The sequence below is a fragment of the Pelobates fuscus genome, chromosome 3, assembly GCF_036172605.1.
Source record: "Pelobates fuscus isolate aPelFus1 chromosome 3, aPelFus1.pri, whole genome shotgun sequence".
Lineage (NCBI taxonomy): Eukaryota > Metazoa > Chordata > Amphibia > Anura > Pelobatidae > Pelobates > Pelobates fuscus.
Genome location: NC_086319.1, coordinates 224,781,223 through 224,804,291, shown reverse-complemented (window position 1 = coordinate 224,804,291; position 23,069 = coordinate 224,781,223). Strand labels below are relative to the sequence as shown.

The 23,069-nt window shown below is 39.0% G+C and overlaps 1 protein-coding gene across 2 annotated transcripts in view; it reads right to left on the bottom strand.

Moving 5' to 3' along the window:
* The window catches only part of PTPN12 (protein tyrosine phosphatase non-receptor type 12), an 86,252-nt gene that overhangs the window by 38,664 nt on the left and 24,519 nt on the right, over positions 1-23,069 (bottom strand). For both annotated transcript variants that reach the window (XM_063448156.1, XM_063448157.1), the window contains exons 2-7: positions 16,987-17,095; positions 10,911-10,987; positions 8,664-8,759; positions 4,781-4,819; positions 3,410-3,481; positions 275-334 (exon numbers count right to left, since the gene is read on the bottom strand). In XM_063448156.1, the coding sequence (XP_063304226.1) occupies positions 275-334; positions 3,410-3,481; positions 4,781-4,819; positions 8,664-8,759; positions 10,911-10,987; positions 16,987-17,095 (453 nt within the window). The remainder of the gene's footprint in view (positions 1-274; positions 335-3,409; positions 3,482-4,780; positions 4,820-8,663; positions 8,760-10,910; positions 10,988-16,986; positions 17,096-23,069) is intronic.

The window sequence follows — 23,069 nt, the reverse complement described above, 5'->3', positions numbered from 1 at the left end:
GCTTCTGTCTCTTGCCTGCTATGTTTCTGCCAGTCTCTCCCACCCTGTGGTTTTCATTCCAACTAGAACTTCCTACTGTCTCTCCAATAGCGTTGAATTTTGAGTATTGAGGGTGTGTGGGGGGCATTATTTAAGGGGTTAAACAGGTTTAAATAAGAATGTCAAATAACAACTACAAACATGCACAATGCTAATGTGTATGAAGATTTCCTTTGCCTTAAAGTCGAATGAGAAAGAGTTTTATTTATAGCTACCAGTGATAACTTGCACTTACATTCTGGAACTCCACCAGCAGCGTCCTAACAAAGTAATCTGTCCTGGACTGTTCTGCCTCCTACATAAAGGCAAGAGACCATGAAAACATTTTCATTGGCTAGAATATATATGTTAATAATAAATGCATGTTAGAGTATTTATTAAACTGCAGCATTTGTCATCCTTTATATAAACAATGATTTAGCAGCTTTAGTTATCTTACCAACATGGTGATAGCATCCTCTTTTCTTCCCGAGTCAAACACTCTCCCTTAAACATGAGACTGGTCAGATTATCTCTAATCTCTCAATAAAACTGGCAGCCTAGCATCTGTATGGGAACACTTTGTCTGAGAGCCAGCATCTCCCAGGGGCCCTGGTTTACAACAAGCATCCTTGTACATTCTGTCCTGTTATATTAGTTAATGTATTTTTCCTTATGGGTTTTTCTTTCAGACTGAGTGCATAAAAGCAGGAATTGCATTTCTGAGCAACATAAATCTTTAGAAATGCCAGGGGAATGATGCCCTAGGTTTCTACTATATTTGTTAGCAATATATTTATAGGTCTGTTTGCTTAGTTTTATGGAGGATCAGTAAAAGTTTAACTACCAAGATTATGTATTTCATAATCCCTAATTAAAACGGCATTGTCATTCGCAAAAAATTTTTTATTTCTTAAAGGGACACTATAGTCACCAGAACAACTACAGCTTATTGAATTTGTTCTGGTGAGTAGAATCATTACCTTCAGGCGTTTTGCTGTAAACACTGTCTTTTCAGAGAAAATGCAGGGTTTACATTACAGCCTAGTGATGACTTCACTGGCCACTCCTCAGATGGCGGTTAGAGATTCTTCCTGGGTCATGGCCGCCTAAAATGCATCCATTCAGTATCTCCACCCTCTGCATGCAGACACAGAACTTTCCTCATAGAGATTCATGGATTCAAATAATCTCTATGAGTAGATGCTGATTGGCCAGGGCTGTGTTTGAATTGTGCTGGCTCTGCCCATGATCTGCCTCTTTGACAGTCTCAGACCATTCTATGGGGAAGCATTGTGTTTGGATCAGGCTACCACTTCTGATGATGTCAGCAGGTCTAAAGGAAACTGGGACAAAATAAGCAGCTGTAGACTTGAATACAAGTAAGATTTTACTATGTTTAAGGAGGCAAGAAGGGGTAAGGGGGGCTAGATGGTGGTTTTAACCCTATAGGGTCAGGAATACATGTTTGTTTTCCTGACCCTATAGTGCTCATTTAAAGATAAAATCTATATGAAATGCTCATTTTGACTGTAAGAATTGCACTGAAATTCCAACCCAGTCAAAAGATATTCTGCGGAAAGGGAAAGTTTCCATTGCAGACTTTACCTTCATCAAGTGTGTTATACTGACAGCCACTAGAGGTGTTTCTGCCGTGCACGGAAACTAGCCAGCAAAAACTTTCCTATGGGAAAGCATTTGATTGGCTGAGATTATGGACTTCATTCCATTCTCAAGAGGCAGAACTTCACAGAGGAAACTGGCGCTGCAGGGGGGGGGGGGGGGGGAGGGGGGGGATTGTAAGTAAACTACCTTTTTACCCGGGCAGCAAAGGCCCGGTCAACTAAATGGTTACTTGGTCAGTATAGCATTTGGAAAACATTTGTATCCGTAATACTACATTGTTTATTTAAAGATGTTCAGGGTGATCTCTCTGTTCCATTAAGAATATAATGTGGGTAAAAGTTATTGAAACTCTCCATGCATTAAAGCTAAACCTTCTGTAGTAGATATGATACCGGGAGTGCTCTAGTGTCCTCCTAGACTCCTAGAGTAAGTAGTCATTAAGTCATTTGAGAACAAAATGCCAACCAACTTGGGTCCCGCCATGCACAACCTCTGAAGCGCTAGGAGATAAAGTGTCAGGGAATCCTTCTTCAACAGTTTGACTACTTACTTTGGGAAGTAATAGTTATAGTGCTTAAAGTTTTGATGAACTGAAATTAGTGCCATTGTGGGATCATTTAGGCATTGATTTGACTCCTCTACTTAAGCAAATCATTAATTTGGATTTATCTGTATTAATTTAAAGGATCACTATAGGGTCAGGAACACAAACATGTATTCCTGACCCTATAGTGTTAACACCACCATCTAGCCCCCCTGGGCCCCTCATGCCTCCATAAATATAGTAAAATCTTACTGTATTCAAGCCTGAAGCTGTAAATCTGCATGCTGTTAGACTCAGAAAAACAAGCAGTCTGCTAACATGTGGTAGCCTGATCCAATCACAGTGCTTCCCCATAGGATTGACTGAGACTGACAAAGAGGCAGATCAGGGGCAGAGCCAGCATGATTCAAACACAGCCCTGGTCAATCAGAATCTACTCATAGAGATGAATTGAATCAATGAATCTCTATGAGGAAAGTTCAGTGTCTGCATGAAGAGGGATGAGATACTGAATCACAGGATGCTGTGCACAGTGCTGCCCTGTGCTCTGCTGACGGCAGATCTGAGTGGATGGAGGCATATTATGCCTCCATCAACTCCTATGTCCCTCAGGTTCACTCTGAGTGACTGCAACTGGAGGTGTTCCTAGATTCCAATGTAAATACTGTATTTTCTCAGAAAATACAGTGTTTACATGAGAAAGGCTGCAGGGAGCTATAGTTCTTACCTGAACAACCTCATTAAGCTGAAGTTGTTCAGGTGACTATAGTGTCCCTTTAATATTAAATGGCACAAATAACATTATGCTCTTTCGTGATTTGGCAATTGCTTTTTCAGTAACATCTATTGGGAGGGATTGATATACATCTGTATCTAGTTAGGTTAGTGTTCTCAGTAAAAAGTGAGAATGGGTGACTATACACTAGCTGTAGAAGTCTTTAATTTGGCTGGTTATCATGGGAAGCGTTTTTTGTCCTTTGCTTTGTAATATGTGTTTCTGGGTGGAAATAGCACACTAATCAACCAAGTAGCGCTCCCCTTTGCAGGAAAATCTGAGAAATATCCCAGAAGCTTGGTTGCTGCAAGGTTTTTAAAAACAGACAGGAATTGACAGTTCAACAGTGTATTCAATGTTATGAATAAAGAAGAGTGCAGTGATAATCCTCTGCTAGGGTTACTATTCCTACACAAATATAAGGAAGAAAATAATCTATTACTTACACAGGAGATATGGAATGGTCCGAAGGATACAGGTTGCTCTCCAAAGCTGGGAAAATATCGTTCACACTTTTTCTGATTGAAAAGAATAGAATAAGCAGAGGTGATAGTGAGCTACAATATAAACATAAAACAAAGACAATTTGGATTGAAGGACAGCCACAGACGTGAATAGAGATTTACAACTTTTGCGTGATGTTTTGAAGTATACCCCCAATGGAGGGGGAGGATGTATAATTAAAAAACGCACATATATTTTTCACTGGAGGTATAATTACTACATAGTGATTTTAAAGGGACACTATAGGCACCCAGACCACTTCAGCTCATTAAAGTGGTCTGGATACAGTGTCCCTAATGTCCTTGGTCCTGCAATGTTAAGCATTGCAGTTCCAGAGAACTTTTGCCGCACATGTGCATTAACACCTGCTCGTAGCATGACAGAGCAGGCGGAGCTGTGACCTAGCGAGGGATATCGGCGCTGGGATAAAGTAAATAAATAAATACTTTTTATTTTTTTTAGCAAAGCTGAGTAAATACCACAGTACATGCCAGAATGAATACCATGACCATTAAACACCAAAATTAAAAAAGTAAATGGTTCATTCAGTGATTTGAAGTGGTCATGGTGGTAGGAGTCTGGATGTGCATCGTTCCTGCTTGAAACGCTGCACTTTCAGAGATACTTGCACTTGTGTGACGGGGCTAGTTACACCCCATGCACATATGCCTTTAGCAGCCTGGAACTCTGTTCTGGACTGCAAAATGTAAATTCTGTGCAAAACATACATGGGCCATCAGTGCGCGTGGACAAACGTAGAAATCCCCTTTTTGCAGGCATTACTCCCCCTCCCTTTCCTGGCGCACACATCTGAGCTGGTGAAACAGGACAAGCAAAGACTTCTCTATGAGAAGACTTTGACTGGAATGTGCAAGGCCCTTGCAGAGGTTAGAAGAGGGAGATCAGCACCAGGAATTTTAACTGTTGGGGGGGTCCTACTGGCAAACTGTCAAAAAAGATATCAATAAGGATTGGAGTAACCCTTTCATAGAGAGGGTACTCTCATGTTTGGGAGACCCATGCCTAATAGACAATAGTAGGAGAACCCAAATCCACTTCCTAATACTTAAACTTAAAACATCCCTCCAGGAAGCATTCTGCAGTGATTTTCTAATTCTAAATGTACCTAGATATACAGCATAGTCAGTTTGGCAGATAACTGATCTAGGTCATTTTCTAGGAGTTTCTGGTCTACCACCAGGCAGGGCTTGCTTTCTAAGAACCAAAATATGCAAACGCCAAAAATCAAATCAAATAAATACAAATTGTCAGCCAGTAAGGTAACAGTACGTAAATGAATTACAGATACATACCCTTCCCATTTCAAACTCACGACAAGCCATTACAATTATCTGCAGGGGTAATACAGAGAAGAAATAATAATCAAATAATGCATTTTGACTCATACTTTTTACAGAAAAATAAGAAATGAAGTAACAGCATTGTGGTAAATTGCACATTTGTTCTCATTTAAATGCACAGCTTGGGGGGGGGGGAGGACATCTAAATGAACATAAAGAAAAAATAAAAAGTATAATATAGCAATTACAAAGGATAACAAATATGTGAATTTTAAAAAATATAGGTTTGTAATATTTATCTGAAACTACAAGATTCTTCTCATTTCTTTCAAAGACATTGATTTTCTGAATTATAGAAACAAGCTTACCAGCACTTATAAAGTGACTTCATAAGCATGTAGTGATAAATCAAAGCAAACAATACAGATTAACCCATTAATTACTGATTAGTACCAGTTAAAAGGTTAATTTGGTGATCTGAAGTTGTCCTGATTTCACTGTATTTATTTTGAAAAAGACCCGAACGGGTCAAAACGTCGATCGGGACAAACATTTGTATGCTTAAATAAAGGAATCCCTTTGAAAAGGCCTTTAAGTGCACCCCTTCATTTTTGTATTGTATATCTACACGGGTCAGCATCGAGGCAAGTTTATTGGATCCTGGACCAAAGGGGTGAGTGCCAAGGGTATCAAAATATATATCACATATACACACTTTTGTTTCAACTTCTATATTAACCAGTATAACTAGCACTTTGACCTTTTCCTTTTGATTTTCAGATAGTGTGTAGTGGTTACATATGTGGTCAATGAGTGTCACCAAACTTTTAATGAAACAACTTTCAAAACAATACCATCATCTCGGGCAATGCCATGGCTAAACAGCCTTACAACGTACAACAGATGGATAGGAAGATACATGGGTATTTTAACCTCGATACATAACTAGTGTAAATAAGAAAAGAGATGTCCACTGGTACTCATTACCCATCATGTGGATCCAAAAGCAGTAAATCAAGTACGTGACTTTAGTGCTCCAACGGGATGTTTTAGCCTCTGGGATAGTCAGGCACTCTCAATGAAAAAACAACAGAGCAAAAGCCTCTCAATCATACAGTCAGAGTCAGCTGACATATCTGTACTCAACATTAAAACATGAAAAAAAAAATTCAAACAGCAATGCCGAATGCAGGCACAAGCACTTTAGCACTATATGACCACACATACACTCCAAAAACAGACTTCATTAACGGGCTCCAGCAATTAAGTTAACCCTCAACATCCGAAAAATAAGCCTTAAAATCCTTATGGAATTATTTGTGTAAGTCTATCATATAGCCATGTCTCTAAATACTACATATCAATTTGTATTTGAAATAAGTCATTTCTAGTCATAAAATACATCCTATAATAGATCCCAATTAAACGAACAAGTGACTTGGTCTGTATAAGCTGCAACAAATGCCTTCTGCTTGATAACACACTTTATATTAAAGGAGTACTATAGTTGTGGTCTATCATGAAATGACCTGGGTGCATACAGTGTCCAGTAAAACATTCAACTCAAATGAAAAGCGACTTACTAATAAAATTGGCATTCATTAGGAATTAATGATATTATTACAAATTAAATGCACTGAGTGATTACACATTACGTAAAAGGCGCATATCTGCAAGAAAGCACCAAGCAAATTGTAAAGTAGGATGTTAAAAAAATAAGATATAAAGAATAAGACGTACATATGAAATGGGATATATTGATCAATGGATAACTAATGTAAATTTATATCTTTATGTTAAAATTAACTCCTATATAAATTACCATGAACACATACACCAGTGCTCAATACTGCAAGTTAGATATGGCAGAGTGATAATTAGGACTTTAAGAAAAAGTTTGTCATGTGTGCCTGGACCTTCTTCTCCCATTTTATACATTATTAAGAAAACAAGTGTCCTGTGTACCGCTAAACCAGCTGTACTTACTCAAACCCAACACCAACTATCAGTTGGCGCCTGTAGGAAGGTGGGAAAGAGTTGTTGAACACTTTATCGAGGGTCTCTAGTAGATGGGAGTGAAAGTTTGCAAAAAGAGCCTATTGCCACCAAGCAGGTTAGCAACATAAATTAAGCCTACTAGTCTAGAATAGCAGAGTAGACAAATTCAAGGTGATCATCCAAGGGTGATCGGTTGAAAGGACAGATTCCATCTGCAGCCAGTAGGCAATGTTAACAGGCCTCCCAAATGTCCTAATTTCAGCAGGACAGACAGACAATTTTCCTGCCCCATAGTCACAACTTTGTTCTCTGATTTTGGGGACACCATGAAATTGCCCTCAAAAAGCACAGCGTGAGCGCATCATTAGACACACTTGCGCTATTTTCGGGGCATTAGGACCCTACAGTTTGCACTGAAACAGTACTGCCCTAAATGGGCCTGCCTGGATGGGGATGGACAGGCTGCCTGGTGTGACCTACCAATCCTTCGGGTGACCCGCAGAAAATGCACATGCACCATAAGTCATTCAAGTATCTTTAAATGGCTGTACCTTACAGGACTAACACACATTGCAAGACCACAAAACAGCTCAACTGCAAGATCTATGCCAATTACAAACGTCATGTAAAATAAAAATATTGAATATAAGAACACAATATTCGAATATGGTGATCACATTTGTTGTGCAATATATGAATTGTGAGATGTGCCACTTACATTCATAAGAGCATAAAAATGACTGGATCTAATCTCATGGGTTCTTGTGCTTTTAAAGTTAGCACACCCTCCTTTCTTCACTAGAATCGCCTTAAAAGGTGAGAGTATTCCCTATATTTTTAGATCAACATATCGCACCAGAAGTGTATTTGATTCTATGTTCTCTCTGACAGTCTGTGGTGTGGCACCAGTGAAGACAAGTGGTGAGCTACCTTAAAGTCTCAAGAACCTATAAAAGATTAGACCCAATTGTTTTGAAGGTTTTGCGATTGTGAATGGCACATGTAACATAAATTGCACATTTGTATATTTATTTATTACAGGTCATTAATGAAACAGATTAAATATAGTATAGTATACTTTCATGGGGTGGATTTCTAATAGCCAGGGATGATTGAAAATATGCAACATTATTGAACATATACCCCAATAAGCTATGGGAGTAAGTCTGCTAGATCACTATAGAGCTAAACTTGTACATATTTTGGGGGTTTTCACTTAAGAGTTTTTTTTCTTTTTGCATATTATTTTGGTGTGATTCACAGGAGCAATACCTACACAAGATCTATTTGTTAAGTGCCTATTATTGACACTTTATCATTTTTGTGCATTATAGGTCAAATGAAGAGAAAAAGATTACTGAACAAAACAAGAGCATGAGAAAAGAAATTCTTAATAAAAATACATGGGGAATAAAGGAGGCAAAATTCAGTAAGTGTGTTTGGGTGGCTGTGTAACAAAGGATAAAACATCTAAATGGCAGAGAAATGAGAAGTAGAATGATCTATTCAACAAAACTGCATCATTAAGACAATATTTTTTGATGCTTCGTCTCCCCCTTTAAGTGATACGGACGTTTAAGGAAGGTTTTTTTGTAGTTTAAAGCACATTTTTTACAGTTTGTGCTACATTTATCAAAGAGGGCACACCTGTACTACGCATTACGCATAGGGTCTATGTGTAGTACAAGATTTTTAACAATATAATTTAACTCATATTTGACAAGGAACAGGACATACTTGAAAATGAGAGAAATCTCAATGTATCTTTCCTGGTAAAATATTTCATAAATAAATAAATAAATGTACTCTGAATAAGATTAAGACATTTGTCAAAATTTTTATTTTGTCAGGCAGTACACATGTGAGAAATAAAAATATATACAATTTGATTACTTACTACAATATTATACTCCCATACCATCCTCCAGAAATCTACTACTGTATTTGCTAGTGGCCCTTGTGTCGCAATGTATGCTCTAGGCCCATGCACACCCTGTTAAACATGGAAAGGGAAAAAATATAATTATGACAATTCAAGCAATCTAATTTACAATCAAGTAAAAAATAACCTTAAATAAAATTGCTAAGATCAGTCATTACAGGCAGGTCATGACTGCATTAAAAATATTAAATATATATAAAAAAAAAAAAAAAAAAAAAAAAAAAAAGACAGATTTGCAGCACAATAATTTACATTTTATGGTGCCCCTGCAAATTCAGTGCTATAGTGTTAGTAGGCTCCCGTGCAGCAGTGAGGATCGATGCAACAAGCCATTATTAGTAAGCACTGCTACGGTATTCATGGGGAAATTTAAAATTCCATAATATACAAAAGTGTTTTATTTATTTTTTTATTTACGGGAGTAGCAGTGAAAACACAAATACAAACAAAAACATAGTATTTTAGAAAATGCACAATTCCATTTAAATACTGCATTTTAGAGGGCATGCACAACATTATCAAGTAGACCTGCAGTTGGAAGCAATTTAAGGAATGCACTTACACTGCAGGCTAGATAATTTCAAAGATAAAAAAAAAAAAATGAATGCCTCAGAGACATTCAGATAAAAATCAGCCATCCTCCAGAGAGGTGACAATGTAGATAAAGTGTGAAGCGATAAGCTACTTTTTAAAACACCTCTCATACAAAAACAGGCTGTGCCAATTAAGCCCAACCAATACAATATTAGTACTGCCCGAAGGAGAGTACATATGATGATATCACTTCGTAGCAAACGTTAATACAGATGTACAGCAACAGGCTTTATCTGTCAGTGGTGGTTATTGGCGAACATGTTCCAGCTTAAAGACAGGCACTTCGATTTTAAAATTTTAGTCTCATCTGATTTTATGTAGCATAAAGGGTTAAAAAAAAAAAAAAAAAAAAAAAAAAAAAGCTGAATTACACTGGGTGTAAACTTTTGGGAAGTAGAATTTACGACACATTTCCAGATTCTCATTAACCTCACAAGATCCTAGAAAATTATTTGTCCAAAAACAAAAACACACACACGTAAGTTATACGCATCTCATAAATTACATTTGTGTAGTCTGTACCGACTGGAATCAGTTACAGTCCTGTAATCAAATATGTAAGACATCCAATAGAGGATATTTGTCTTTCTAATTGCATTTTCTGAAACCATGTGATGTTCATTTTGTGTAATGTGGAAAGTTTATTACAATCCCCTCCATCATCCCTCTTTTAGCTTTCTATATCTGTTATTTATATTTTTCAATAAAGTATAAAAAGTAAGATTTTTTTTGTGTTTTTTTTAAACTGCAATTAAATTTACAGATTCTTTGTCTGCAACATAAAGGGAATTATTCACTACATTTCAAAATGCGATGAATTGTAAACCAAACTGCAAAATATAGGCAAAAATAGTGGATTTGAAGGACATGTCAATCTCCAGCTTTAGTCCTAACTTTATTTTATCCTACATTCTGCAACTGTGTAATAGGGATCGACCAATATGGCGTCATATTCCGGCTCCCGGCATCACTCTGTAGCATGCGAGGGAGCTGAGCAGAGCGCTCAGGTGAAAGGTCTCCCCCGCCAGCGCCGCCTGACCGACCAGCAGCCCCACTAGACCCCAGGGAGAGTGAAAACCTCAACCCCCGGCATTCCCAAAGGTAAGGAGGCTGGGTGGGGAGTTCTAGTAAAAAATGCCTAGGGCTGCACAAATCCGGGATACACCACTGCCGGTGCGTCCATAAGGCGGCACAAGCAGCCGCCTTATGGCACACCGGCCCGGTTGGACACTAGATTGGAGTAACCGGCGGGTGGTGGCCGCACAGCCCTCTCTGAGCCCTCACTGAGAGAGCACTTCCTGTCAGTCCGGTCCAGTATAGGAGACGGAATCTCCTGTACCGCGGTGCGCACTGCTCCACTCGGCCACGCTACCAGGAGACACAGTGGGAACCAAGGAGGGGGAGGGGGGCACTAAGGGATGGAGATGTTAAGGGACACTGTTTTGTTTTTTTTTATTATTTTTTATTAAACCACCTCATGCAAAATCCTTCAGAGTAAACAAATTAAAAACTAAGCATACCATGAATTTCTGCTGAGGTGCCAACATTTTTTTGGCTAGTGTGTGAATAGCAAATCAAACAAACATAAAACAAAGATATATTTCATACCTTAATAAAATTTGCATTGATGTAATCAGATTCATAAGGTGGTACTTTCAGTGTGAGTCGTACTCTGCTGTGATCAACTGTAGAGAGAGATCCATTTGTCAGTTTTGCCTGTTTAATTACAAGTCTTTTCCAGAATCACATATACTACAAAACTGCACCTTGGTGTGTCAGGTTATGTTGTACCTTAGTTTACATTAATTCAAGAGAAAATGATTGGCACAAAATTTAACGTTTTCTTCTCTGAAACGTTTAAAGAAATATGGTTTCTAAGATAAGATTCGGCACACGTCAACAGCAATGTAATGTTGAAGGTTCATACAAATGTGTATTCCTGTAGTATTAAAAATGCAGTTTAGGCCCCTGGCCTTAAGAATTATTAAAACATACTTTTATTCCAGCGCTGTGCAGGTCCACCTGTGCTGACCCCGCCCCCCCGAACCGCCTCTTCGCAAATATCAGCCAATCATAATGCTTTCCCATTTGTAAGTATTGGTTTGGCTGAGATTGCCAATTCTGATGAGCTCAGCCAGGAGGGGATAGCAGAGGAAACTATAGTGTAAGGAAATTTGTATTCACTATAGAATCCCTTTAAAGGACCACTATAGTTCCAGTAAAACAAACTTGTTTTCCTGGCACTATAAGGTCTTTAGATCCCCCCCACCCTCAGGGTCCCATTCCCGCTGGGCTGGGCTTCACAGTGAGACAGCCACTAGAGGCTGGATTAAACATAGCAGTTTATATATATGTATGTCTGTCTCTGTGTATGCACGTCAGTATGTGTATGTATGCACGTCAGTATGTGTATGTATGCACGTCAGTATGTGTATGTATGCATTTATTTCAGTATGTCAATATGTGTGTGTGTGTGTGTGTGTGTGTGTATGTGTGTGTGTGTGTGTGTATGTCAGTACGTATCTATCTATAAGTATGTGTTTGTATGTCTGTGTGTATGTATGTCAGTATGTGTTTGTGTGTGTGTGTGTCAGTATGTCTGTTTGTATGCATGTCAGTATGTGTTTGTGTGTGTGTGTGTCAGTATGTCTGTATGCATGTCAGTATGTGTGTGTGTGTGTGTGTGTGTGTGTGTGTCAGTATGTCTGTTTGTATGCATGTCAGTATGTGTTTGTGTGTGTATGTCAGTATGTCTGTTTGTATGCATGTCAGTATGTCTGTTTGTATGCATGTCAGTATGTCTGTTTGTATGCATGTCAGTATGTCTGTTTGTATGCATGTCAGTATGTCTGTTTGTATGCATGTCAGTGTGTGTATATGTATGTATTTCAGTATGTCTGTGTGTGTGTCAGTGTGTCTATCTGTATGTATGCCTGTATATATGTCTGTGTGTGTATGTATGTCAGTATATGTCAATCTGTATGTATGCATGTCTGTATGTATGCATGTCTGTATGTATGTATGCATGTCTGTATGTATGTATGCATGTCTGTATGTATGTATGCATGTCTGTATGTATGCATGTCTGTATGTATGCATGTCTGTATGTCGGTATGTCAGTATATGTCTGTATGAATGCATGTCTGTATGTATGTCAGTATATGTCTGTATGAATGCATGTCAGTATACGTCTGTATGAATGCATGTCAGTATACGTCTGTATGAATGCATGTCAGTATACGTCTGTATGAATGCATGTCAGTATACGTCTGTATGAATGCATGTCAGTATACGTCTGTATGAATGCATGTCAGTATACGTCTGTATGAATGCATGTCAGTATACGTCTGTATGAATGCATGTCAGTATACGTCTGTATGAATGCATGTCAGTATACGTCTGTATGAATGCATGTCAGTATACGTCTGTATGAATGCATGTCAGTATACGTCTGTATGAATGCATGTCAGTATACGTCTGTATGAATGCATGTCAGTATACGTCTGTATGAATGCATGTCAGTATACGTCTGTATGAATGCATGTCAGTATACGTCTGTATGAATGCATGTCAGTATGTCAGTATGTATCTGCATGTATGTGTGTATGTATGTATGTGTATGTCTGTGTGTATCTGTGTGTGTGTGTGTAGGTCAGTATGTGTCTGTGTGTGTGTGTAGGTCAGTATGTGTCTGTATGTATGCATGTCAGTATGTGTCTGTATGTATGCATGTCAGTATGTGTCTGTATGTATGCATGTCAGTATGTGTCTGTATGTATGCATGTCAGTATGTGTATGTCAGTATGTGTATGTATCAGTATGTGTATGTATCAGTATGTGTATGTATCAGTATGTGTATGTTTGTATGTATGTCTGGTTATGTATGTGTGTGTGTGTTTCAGTGTGTGTGTGTGTTTCAGTGTGTGTGTGTGTTTCAGTGTGTGTGTGTGTTTCAGTGTGTGTGTGTGTTTCAGTGTGTGTGTGTGTTTCAGTGTGTGTGTGTGTTTCAGTGTGTGTGTGTGTTTCAGTGTGTGTGTGTGTTTCAGTGTGTGTGTGTGTTTCAGTGTGTGTGTGTGTGTGTTTGTGTGTATTTCAGTATGTGTGTGTGTGTGTATTTCAGTATGTATGTCTGTGTGTATGTATTTATGTCAGTATGTGTCTGTCTATCTGTATGTATGTCAGTGTGCGTATGTATGGCTGTGTGTGTGTGTGTGTGTGTGTGTGTGTATGTCAGTATGTATGTGTTTGTATGTTTATGTATTTCTGTATGTATGTGTATGTCAGTATGTATGTATGTCTGTGTGTATGTCAGTATGTATGTCTGTCAGCATATGTGTGTGTGTGTGTGTGTGTATGTCCTTATGTGTGTTTGTGTCTGTAAGTATGTCAGTATATGTCTATGTGCCTGTTTCACTATATATAGAAATTTGTGTTTTTCTAAAAATGTAAAACTATAGCACAGCCCCCAGCAGTGTCTGAGGGACCGTGAACTGGCCCCATGTTTAAAAAGTTTGAGGACCCCTGCACTAGAGGGACCTGGCACCCAGACCACTTAATTGAGCTGAAGTGGTCTGGGTGCCTATATTGGTTCTTTTAAATAAAGAATTACTAAATAGCAAAATAATATGTGATCATAGGCAATAAAAAAAAGTCAGTAACCATTTTGACATCTTTAGAATTCACTTCTCTACATGCAATATCTACGAGTGTGCTATATTCATACTCTTTTCCTTGGCCACAACTAATGGTCAAGTATGAAAAAGAAAAAGCTTGACAAATACCTGAGTACAGGTCGAAACGTTGCTGTGCACTTGATTTTACATAAAAATCCTGCTTATACTTCAACACAGTAAGTGCTTCAGCATTTTTTCTTTTTCAGACTATACATGTGGGGTGTGCTGGCCCTAGCTCAGTCTTGCACTCTGTTCTTCTTTGGTTGAGTGCAGTCCCTATTACTTCTTTTACCACTAATGTTCAGTCATGTGGGTCGCAAGCCATTTGAAATGGTCACAAATGTTTAAATAGATTAACCACAAAACCAGAACAGTTTGTCAAAAACAAATCCTTTAAAAATTAGAGCTGTGATAAATCTCTACAGTGTGCTCTGCCAGTATACGAAACTCATATGCCGTTAGATCTGACAGCCGTAATGGATTAGTTGACCAATTTTTTTTATTTTTTTTTAAATATATACATCTCAAAAATTCCACCCACCACTAGCCTTTGGAGAGTTAAATGAGTGATAATTCAGCTATGAATAGTAGAAATTCACCTCTTAAGGGTATACTATCGCTAGAAAAGCAAGTAACTTTGAAGGCCTGGTTAATAGCATAGAATTACAGTTTAGTTTTGTTTTTAAATCTATATTTAAATTTGTGACGTTAACAATTATAATATAAACAATATAAACAAAAAAAATTCAATTCAATAATTCAAAGTAACAAAACAGCTAAAGTTATAACATGCCCCAATTGGGAAACATGCATGAGATGGTAACCAAGAACAACTAGTCTATCTCTCCAGTTAGATTGCATAGATAGAGAGAAAAAATATAAAACAAAATGTGGAGTCACTGGGGACTAGAGATTAGGGATTAGAAATAGGCTAGTTACCCAAGCAACTAAAGCATGGCAGTCAGGTAGGTCTGCTCAGAGGGCATTCATGCAAATGGTTTGTACAGGGTTTGATCTAGCCACAGTAAATGATAATTCTAAATTTTAGATATATTGCAGCTGGTAATATCTCAAACTCCTAGACCTCACAGGGTAATCTGCTCGTGACAGTCTCTAAAAAGTCCAGCTTGAAATATGCAGGTGATGCATAAGAGTAATTTTTGTATTTACATTGAGGGGAGTTTTATCAAGTTTGGTCTCATATTTTTGCCACCCTTTAAACCACAACTTGCGCCATGCTGATGAGACCCACAAGGTCTAAACTGCAGTCCGTGGCTAGTTTCTGGTCGCTCATTTTTCTAGGTAAGGTGTTTTTTTTGTGTGTTTTAATTTTTAAGGAACACAAACATTATTCCTGGTCCATGTATTAAAAACACCACCTAGCAATCCCCCCCCCCCCTCCTCTTGTCCCCCTATTTATAGTAAAATCTTACCTTTAATCCAGTCTGCTGTTGCTGACTCTGCCCATGATCTAGTGATCTCAGCCAACCAAAATGCTTTCTCATAGAGATGCATTGAATCAGGGCAGATCAGGGTCAGAGCCAGCACAAGCCAAACACAATCCTGAGTAACCAACATATCCCTATAGAGATGCATTGAATAAATGCATTTCTATAAGGAAAGTTCAGTGTCTCCATGCAGAGGATGGAGACACAATGTCAGTGCTGCACAGTACCCAGGAAGCACCTCTAATAACTATCTAAAGAGTGGCCAGTAGAGGTATCACTAGATTGTAATGTAAACTCTGCTTTTTTTTCTGAAAAGACAGTATTTACAGCACAAAAAAACAGCAGGTACTAACTAGACTCAGCAGAACAAGTACATTAAGCTGCATCTGTTCTAGTGACTATAGTGCCCCTTTAAGTTTAAAACTGTGTCCATTGCCAAGGGTATCTGCAGAAATGTATGTTGAAGCTGTTGAAAGATAATTTCACGAGTTTACAGAAGGACTTCTTAAAAACCGACCTGAGATATGCAGGTGACAACATATTATCAAGGCCGCACAGCTGAATTAGAATTTTTCTCCAAAACCCCAATTTTTCGAGCTCTGATTGTTTGGCCGAAAAGTGGGAATACTTGTCCTGGTGTAAGAGGTTCTTTTTTTTTCCACAATCGAAGTTGGCTACACCAGAGCACTTGTAAATAGTATATTTATGAATAAACATCAAAAAGTTCTGCTGAATAATTTTAGAAGTAGCTCTGTTCTAAAACCTTAGTGTTTGTTCACAAATCATGAACTGAAAAAGGGAACGAACATTAAGGACAATAGAGTTGAGGGGTTCGTATAAAAAATAAATCAATAAAAAACAATATTTTTCCAACTCTACTACTTCTATTAAATATCCTTAAAGGGACACTATAGTCACCTGAACAACTTTAGCTTAATGAAGCAGTTTTGGTGTATAGAACATGCCCCTGCAGCCTCACTGCTCAATCCTCTGCCATTTAGGAGTTAAATCCCTTTGTTTATGAACCCTAGTCACACCTCCCTGCATGTGACTTGCACAGCCTTCCATAAACACTTCCTGTAAAGAGAGCCCTATTTAGGCTTTCTTTATTGCAAGTTCTGTTTAATTAAGATTTTCTTATCCCCTGCTATGTTAATAGCTTGCTAGACCCTGCAAGAGCCTCCTGTGTGTGATTAAAGTTCAATTTAGAGATTGACATACAATTATTTAAGGTAAATTACATCTGTTTGAAAGTTAAACCAGTTTTCTTTCCATGCAGGCTCTGTCAATCATAGCCAGGGGAGGTGTGGCTAGGGCTGCATAAACGGAAACAAAGTGATTGGTAACTCCTAAATGACAGTGAATTGAGCAGTGAAATTGCAGGGGAATGATCTATACACTAAAACTGCTTTATTTAGCTAAAGTAACTTAGGTGACTATAGTGTTCCTTTAAATGTAGCAATTCATTTGCCAGTTATCTACAATTAACAGATTTAGATAAACCAATCTAAAAAAAATAAAATAAAAACACATAGTCCACATAGCATTTGAAAAAATACTTACAGGGCAGGATATCCTTATATCTATTCTTTTTAACATTTTCTTCTTTTTCTCCAGTGCTGGTGGGGTATATCTTCTCAGTTCTATATTTTGTCGATAGTCTTCTCAATCTCTGAAAAACAAAACAAAACACAAATGGTAAATAAACAAGCAAAACTGCACAACTGAAATACAGTGTAACCTGGACTGTACAAATTAGATTTCAAATCATTGCACTCTTGCCTAAAGAAGTGAGATAAAACACCAACACAATATTACTTATGAGGAAAAACACCCACACAAACAACAAATCAATAATAAAAATTATATATACATTATCCATTTTGATTTTCTCTTTGGTAGATGTGAAACTTTAAAGTTTCCCTCTGAATTCACGATAAGTCCGGTGACCTATGCAACAAGCCTGGGTGTAGATTTTCCAGTTCCATATTTCAGAAATTTCTGTGCTTTCTAAACAAAGCGATTGGCTGGTTGGGCACACAGGCCAAAGGGGGCAGGGATGGCAGTTAAAGTTTTTGCAGAAGATCTGACAGATCCACCATTGTGTACCAAGAGAGTTCCCAATGATCCTGGGAACTCTCATGGTACACAAACCTACCATCACAGCAGAGAGCTCTACTTTTAAGGTAATGAATTACTTACTTTTTACTGCCCTGATGGATAGAAGATTATTTATACGGGTTACTAAGGGAACATCGCATCAGATACTGATGAGTATCATTGGGAACATACACACTGACACACACACAGATTCACACACATTGGCAGATACACAATGACATAGGTACACACACACACACACACACACAGTGTTTAACTTACCTTTTTTCTTCCTTCAGTGCTTAAGGCTGCTCGCTGAGGATGGTATGTGTAGCATTACTTACCTTGTCCAGGGGCCGGCCGCGGTCCTCTCTTCGAGCCGCGCGCGGTCCTGCTGCTGCACGAGCCGCGCGCGGTCCTGCTGCTGCACGAGCCGCGCGCGGTCCTGCTGCTGCACGAGCCGCGCGCGGTCCTGCTGCTGCACGAGCCGCGCGCGGCTCATCCGACGGCTTCTATAGGAAGGCGGGCAGTGACACGCGAGAAGCGGTCACGTCTCCCGCCTGAATCTAAGAGTGCGCCGCGAGTCTCGGGCGCGCTCTTAAAGAGACAGTGGGAGCCTAAATTGCTTAAAGGCTCCCATTGGCCCCTGTCATGCCACACTCCCCATCCACTTACCTTTTGGGGGTGTGGATATAACAGGAGCCAATCACATAAGTTTAGAAGCTATTTAAACTTACCTCTCCCTTTACTCCCTGCCCTATCGTGGTTTCTGTTTCAGTACCCTTTAGCGCTTGTTGTGTTCAGTTGTGTTCCTTCGTATTGACCTTGGCTTTGTTTCTGACTACGTTATCTCTTTATCCTTATCTGTTCTGTTTGCCGGCTTGCTGTTTACTGTGTACCAGACCCCGGCTAGTCCTAGTTTACGCTGTCTCTTTGTGCCCTAGACCTCGGATCGCTCCTGACTCTGTACTCCTCTCATATACATCGAGTCCGGCCATTCTAAGGTCCGGTAGACGTATCTCCCCTCTGTGTTGTCTTTTGTTGAGTTGAATCCTGCGTGTTGGGGTATATTTTCGTTACAGTATGCCAGGTCGGCAGCTGCTCACTCCCCGCTGCGCTCCGTCCAGCAAGTGCGCTCTGTCTTGGAGGAAGTGCTGTTACTTCCTCCCAGCATACAACAGGGGTCCGGTCCGGGTCTTAGATGCCCGCGGTGCCTGACCGGACACCTGTTTATCAATACCCATCAGGTGGCCCTAAATGTTTGGGCCACCGGACGGGCAAATCGCCACGGAAAATTCTGCTCTAGGTGAACAAAACATACAAGAGCAATGGATGATAGAATGAAAGAGCATGCGGTCATTTAAAATAAGATTTCTTACTGGCCAGAGAGCTGAATTCAACCTCAATGTGTATAAAACAAAAGATCAAATACTGCAAAATTTAAACAAAAATCACAGATAAAAAAAATCATAAAATCAAATTATAATGACCACTATTAAAATCAAACTCTGGTAAAATGTATGAACAAATGTAAAACAAGCATTCCATATATAACAGAAAACATAGTAACTAAGAAATTTTATTTTGCATATGTTAAAGAAAAGGGAATCAAAAGGAAGCATGCTACAAACAGTTAAAGGATAAAGGCTTAAAATGCCAAGAGGATAAATGAATATCCTATTGTTATCCTATTAAAGGTCTACTTGTAAACGTACTAACGAGGTCATTACAGCAATGAAGGGCGTTCACTGCAAACGCCGACTGCAATGTCTCTGGAAGGCAGACTGGCCAGCGAAGCAAAAGCCCGATTTGCTTACTCACTTACAAAAGAGGCTTGTGACAAACTATTACCACATATGGCAGAAAGGATGTGATTGTCAGTGGAACAACTGAGAGCGTCAAAAATATATTTCCTGCTTGCATAGTGGTCAGAATCCACACTCAACTTTGAAGTATCATCCCTTTACATAGCTTTACTGTGGTAGACGTGAAAGCAATATAGTGTACTTCATCAACAATATTTTCCATTGTGGGTTATACACCAGAAATACAGACATCCAAAACCATGTATACTAAACTTGCAAGACAAAGATTAGACATCAACTTGAAATCAGAACAATTTAGTGTTAAAAAAATAAGTTACAAAAAAGTAACATTTAGAGCAACTGCCACTTCCCAAGATCATCTATATTATGTTTAATTATCCCCTCTAGCTATAGACTTTATATAGTATTTATAAAAGTAAGAAAAAACGCAATTAAATGTAGAACACCACACCTATTTGTCCTGCAACTGGGCACCTCCATATTAGCCATTTAATATTATGTCTGCCGTTTTTACTTGGCAGTTACCATAGAGCAACGTTTCCCAATTTGTGTTCTGGGGAGCCCTGGGGAAAAATAAAATGGCCGCGGGCGGCGAGGGAACAGGGAGCAGTGATCTCCCTGCTCAGCTACCACGCATGCACAGCAGTGAAGCTGGAGCCAGAATATGATGTCACTCCGGCATCACTAAGAGGCACGCGAGGGAGATCACTGCTCCCTTGCCGCCCTGTCGCCTGCCGTCCAGCAGCCCTACTGGACCCCAGGGACCGCTTACGAGCAGCCACACTGGATCAGGGACTCCATGCCTGCACTCCCAAAGTTAGGGGGGCTGGATGGAGTAAAATGTAAAAAAATAAATTGTATGTGTGTCTGTTGGGGAGTTTGTTAGTGTTTGTGTGTCTGTCAAAGATTATATGAGTGCTTGTCAGTGAGAGTGAATGTGTGCTGGTCAGTGCGTGTGTGAGAGTGTATGTGTTTGTCAGTGAGCGTGCATCTGTTCTTGTCAGTGAGAGTGTATATGTGTTTGTATGTGTGTGTGTGTGTATCTGTGTGTCAGATAGATATACATACACACCGACACACCTTGACACCGATACCCACACTCAGATACACACTGACACACACATCTTGACTCACAAATACTCCCACATACATACACATACACTTGCACCCACAGATACATACAGGCGCAAACACAAATACACCCACAGATACACACTGTGTGTCAAGGTGTGTGTATCTGTGTGCCACTATCTGCCAGTGTGTGTGTGTGTCTGTGTGTCAGATTCATACACACTGGCACATACAAACACAGATACACACACCTTGACGCATACAAGCACAGATATATACACCTTGACACACACCAGCACATACAAAAATAAAACGGCACAATTGGGGGGGGAATCCACCATGTTGATATACTATGTCAAAGGGTTCCACGAGAATAATTAATTGGGAACCCCTGCCATAGAGAAAGCATTATAAGCTTAAATCACCTACATACTATCCAAATGTAGTTTAATGACCAGATATTAGAGGAATGTGACAATATCATGATCTAATATCTGGAGATTTAGCTTTTACTCTTCAGTTTAACTCACAAGTGGTATGCAGACTAGCTTGTCAACTGGCAGGTGAAGATTTAAAAAACAAGTGTAATGGCAAGAAATTCTCCTGTTCATCTTAGAGGGAATGAGATGCTCTTGTTTGAAAGAGGGGACCTTTCAGTGAATTAGTTGCATGCTCCTCTAATCTATAGGATATCACCATGGTAATTGTATTTTAATAGGTTGGTTTTAGAAAATGCATCTAAGGGACAGGTGATTAAAAAGTGGCACATTTTGGAAAGAGAAGGCAACCTCCCACTTGTCAACGATAGGGGACAACCATAAAAATTGCAATCAGCTACTGGTGTGGTGGTGGGATTGTGGTTCAAAAGGATGCAATATCCTCTTAACCCCTTAAGGACCAAACTTCTGGAATAAAAGGGAATCATGACATGTCACACATGTCATGTGTCCTTAAGGGGTTAAGACAGCATACCACACACATACATATATGTTTTTTTTAAATAAATGGTCTCATGCTCTCCTAGGTAAGAAGAATTCACATGCTGATTGAAATAGGCATACTAAGTAACCTTTGCGATGCTCAGTGACTTGAAACTATGTATAAACACCAAAAGGGGGTAAATGGCCCTTTTTTGAACAAAAAGACCCAATGGAGGGGGGGTGACGTGCTTAAGTATATCAATTGTAAGCTTGTTACCTACCTGCTTCTGTTAGTCAATCGTGATTTGTTAGAATGTTTGTTTTGTTTATGGATTGCACAGCGCTGCAGAATATGTTGGGGCTAAAGATTGTACTATATCAGAATCTTTCACATAAAAAAAAAAAAACATTGCCCACTCCCCCTAAATAAGCACCTCACCTTATTCAAAAGCATAATCACCCTCCCCCAATTAAAATAAGTAGTCTGAATTTAAGCGCTTTTATTTTATTTAAAGCAGCACTGTGAAATTCGCAAAGTTGTCGATGGGGTCCGGTGGCAGAGTCTATCTTAACCTGTCCCTCGCAGGCACTGCCATGTTGATCTGATGGATCCTCTTTGCATGTGCAAGAGTACAGCACTGGGACTATGCAGGATCCTACAAGATCCTTCATAGACACAGCCAATTGCCTGCAGACACCACTGGTGACGATCGCCGTAATTGACTGTTAGACTTCACCCTGAGACTAAGACATTAAGGCAAAGGAAAATTACAAAGACAAAAGACTCCCTACTTTTTCTCAGTATCTCGCTTGACTGGGTTGGAATTTCAGTGTAATTCAAACAGTGTCAAAATGAGAATTTCATAAAGATTATATCTGGTGTTTTACCAGGGAGTATACAGTTCTTTGGCATGACCTGAAGAACATGTACAATAGAATGCTAAAATCAACAGTAATTAGAGCTCCTTTGACACTGAAGAAACAGTGATAATGAGGTTTCAGGTAATTTAGATAGGTGGGAAATTTGACAGTTATTCCATATTTGTAGAACTCTGAATGAGAAGGCTGCTCTGCTCACACTACTATACTCCAATCTATAGGACTGATTAACAGGACTAGCGTTCAGTCCATAAACAAGTTTTCATAAGTACTGCACTGGGCGTCCGTTCCCAGTGCATATGAATGTGCTACAAACAAGAGCACTGGCCTGATTTACTACAAAGAAGGTGACCAGTAAATTGTAACACAGAAAACAAAGCAACAATTACTATAGTAGTATTGTGAAAATGAGTACTAAGAACTAAAAACTTCCTAGGTAGGGAAGTGAATTATTTAATTTGAATAACCGCTCCTTTAAATTTGATGTATACAGATTGTAAGCGTCAAATTAAGGTCATCTTATTACTCTGTCTAAACCATGATGTGCAGTAGCTTAATATGAATAACCACACAACTGTAGAAACTCTTGGTCTAGAACTATTTTAAAGATATGCCACTGATATGTCTAAACAATGTGAAGTGTACAGAGAGCATGTACAGACACAGCAAAATGTGAAAGTAAGCCGTCTGACACGAATGCATAGCTGAGCTCAAACATAGCAAAAGATCATGCTAAAGTAGTGATTGCTGGTTAATTCACTTTTCTGCCCAGTAAATGTCTACAGGAATGGATGACCATCATCTGTTAAAGAATTTAAAAAAAAAATTACAAATGAATAAATTGTACAAA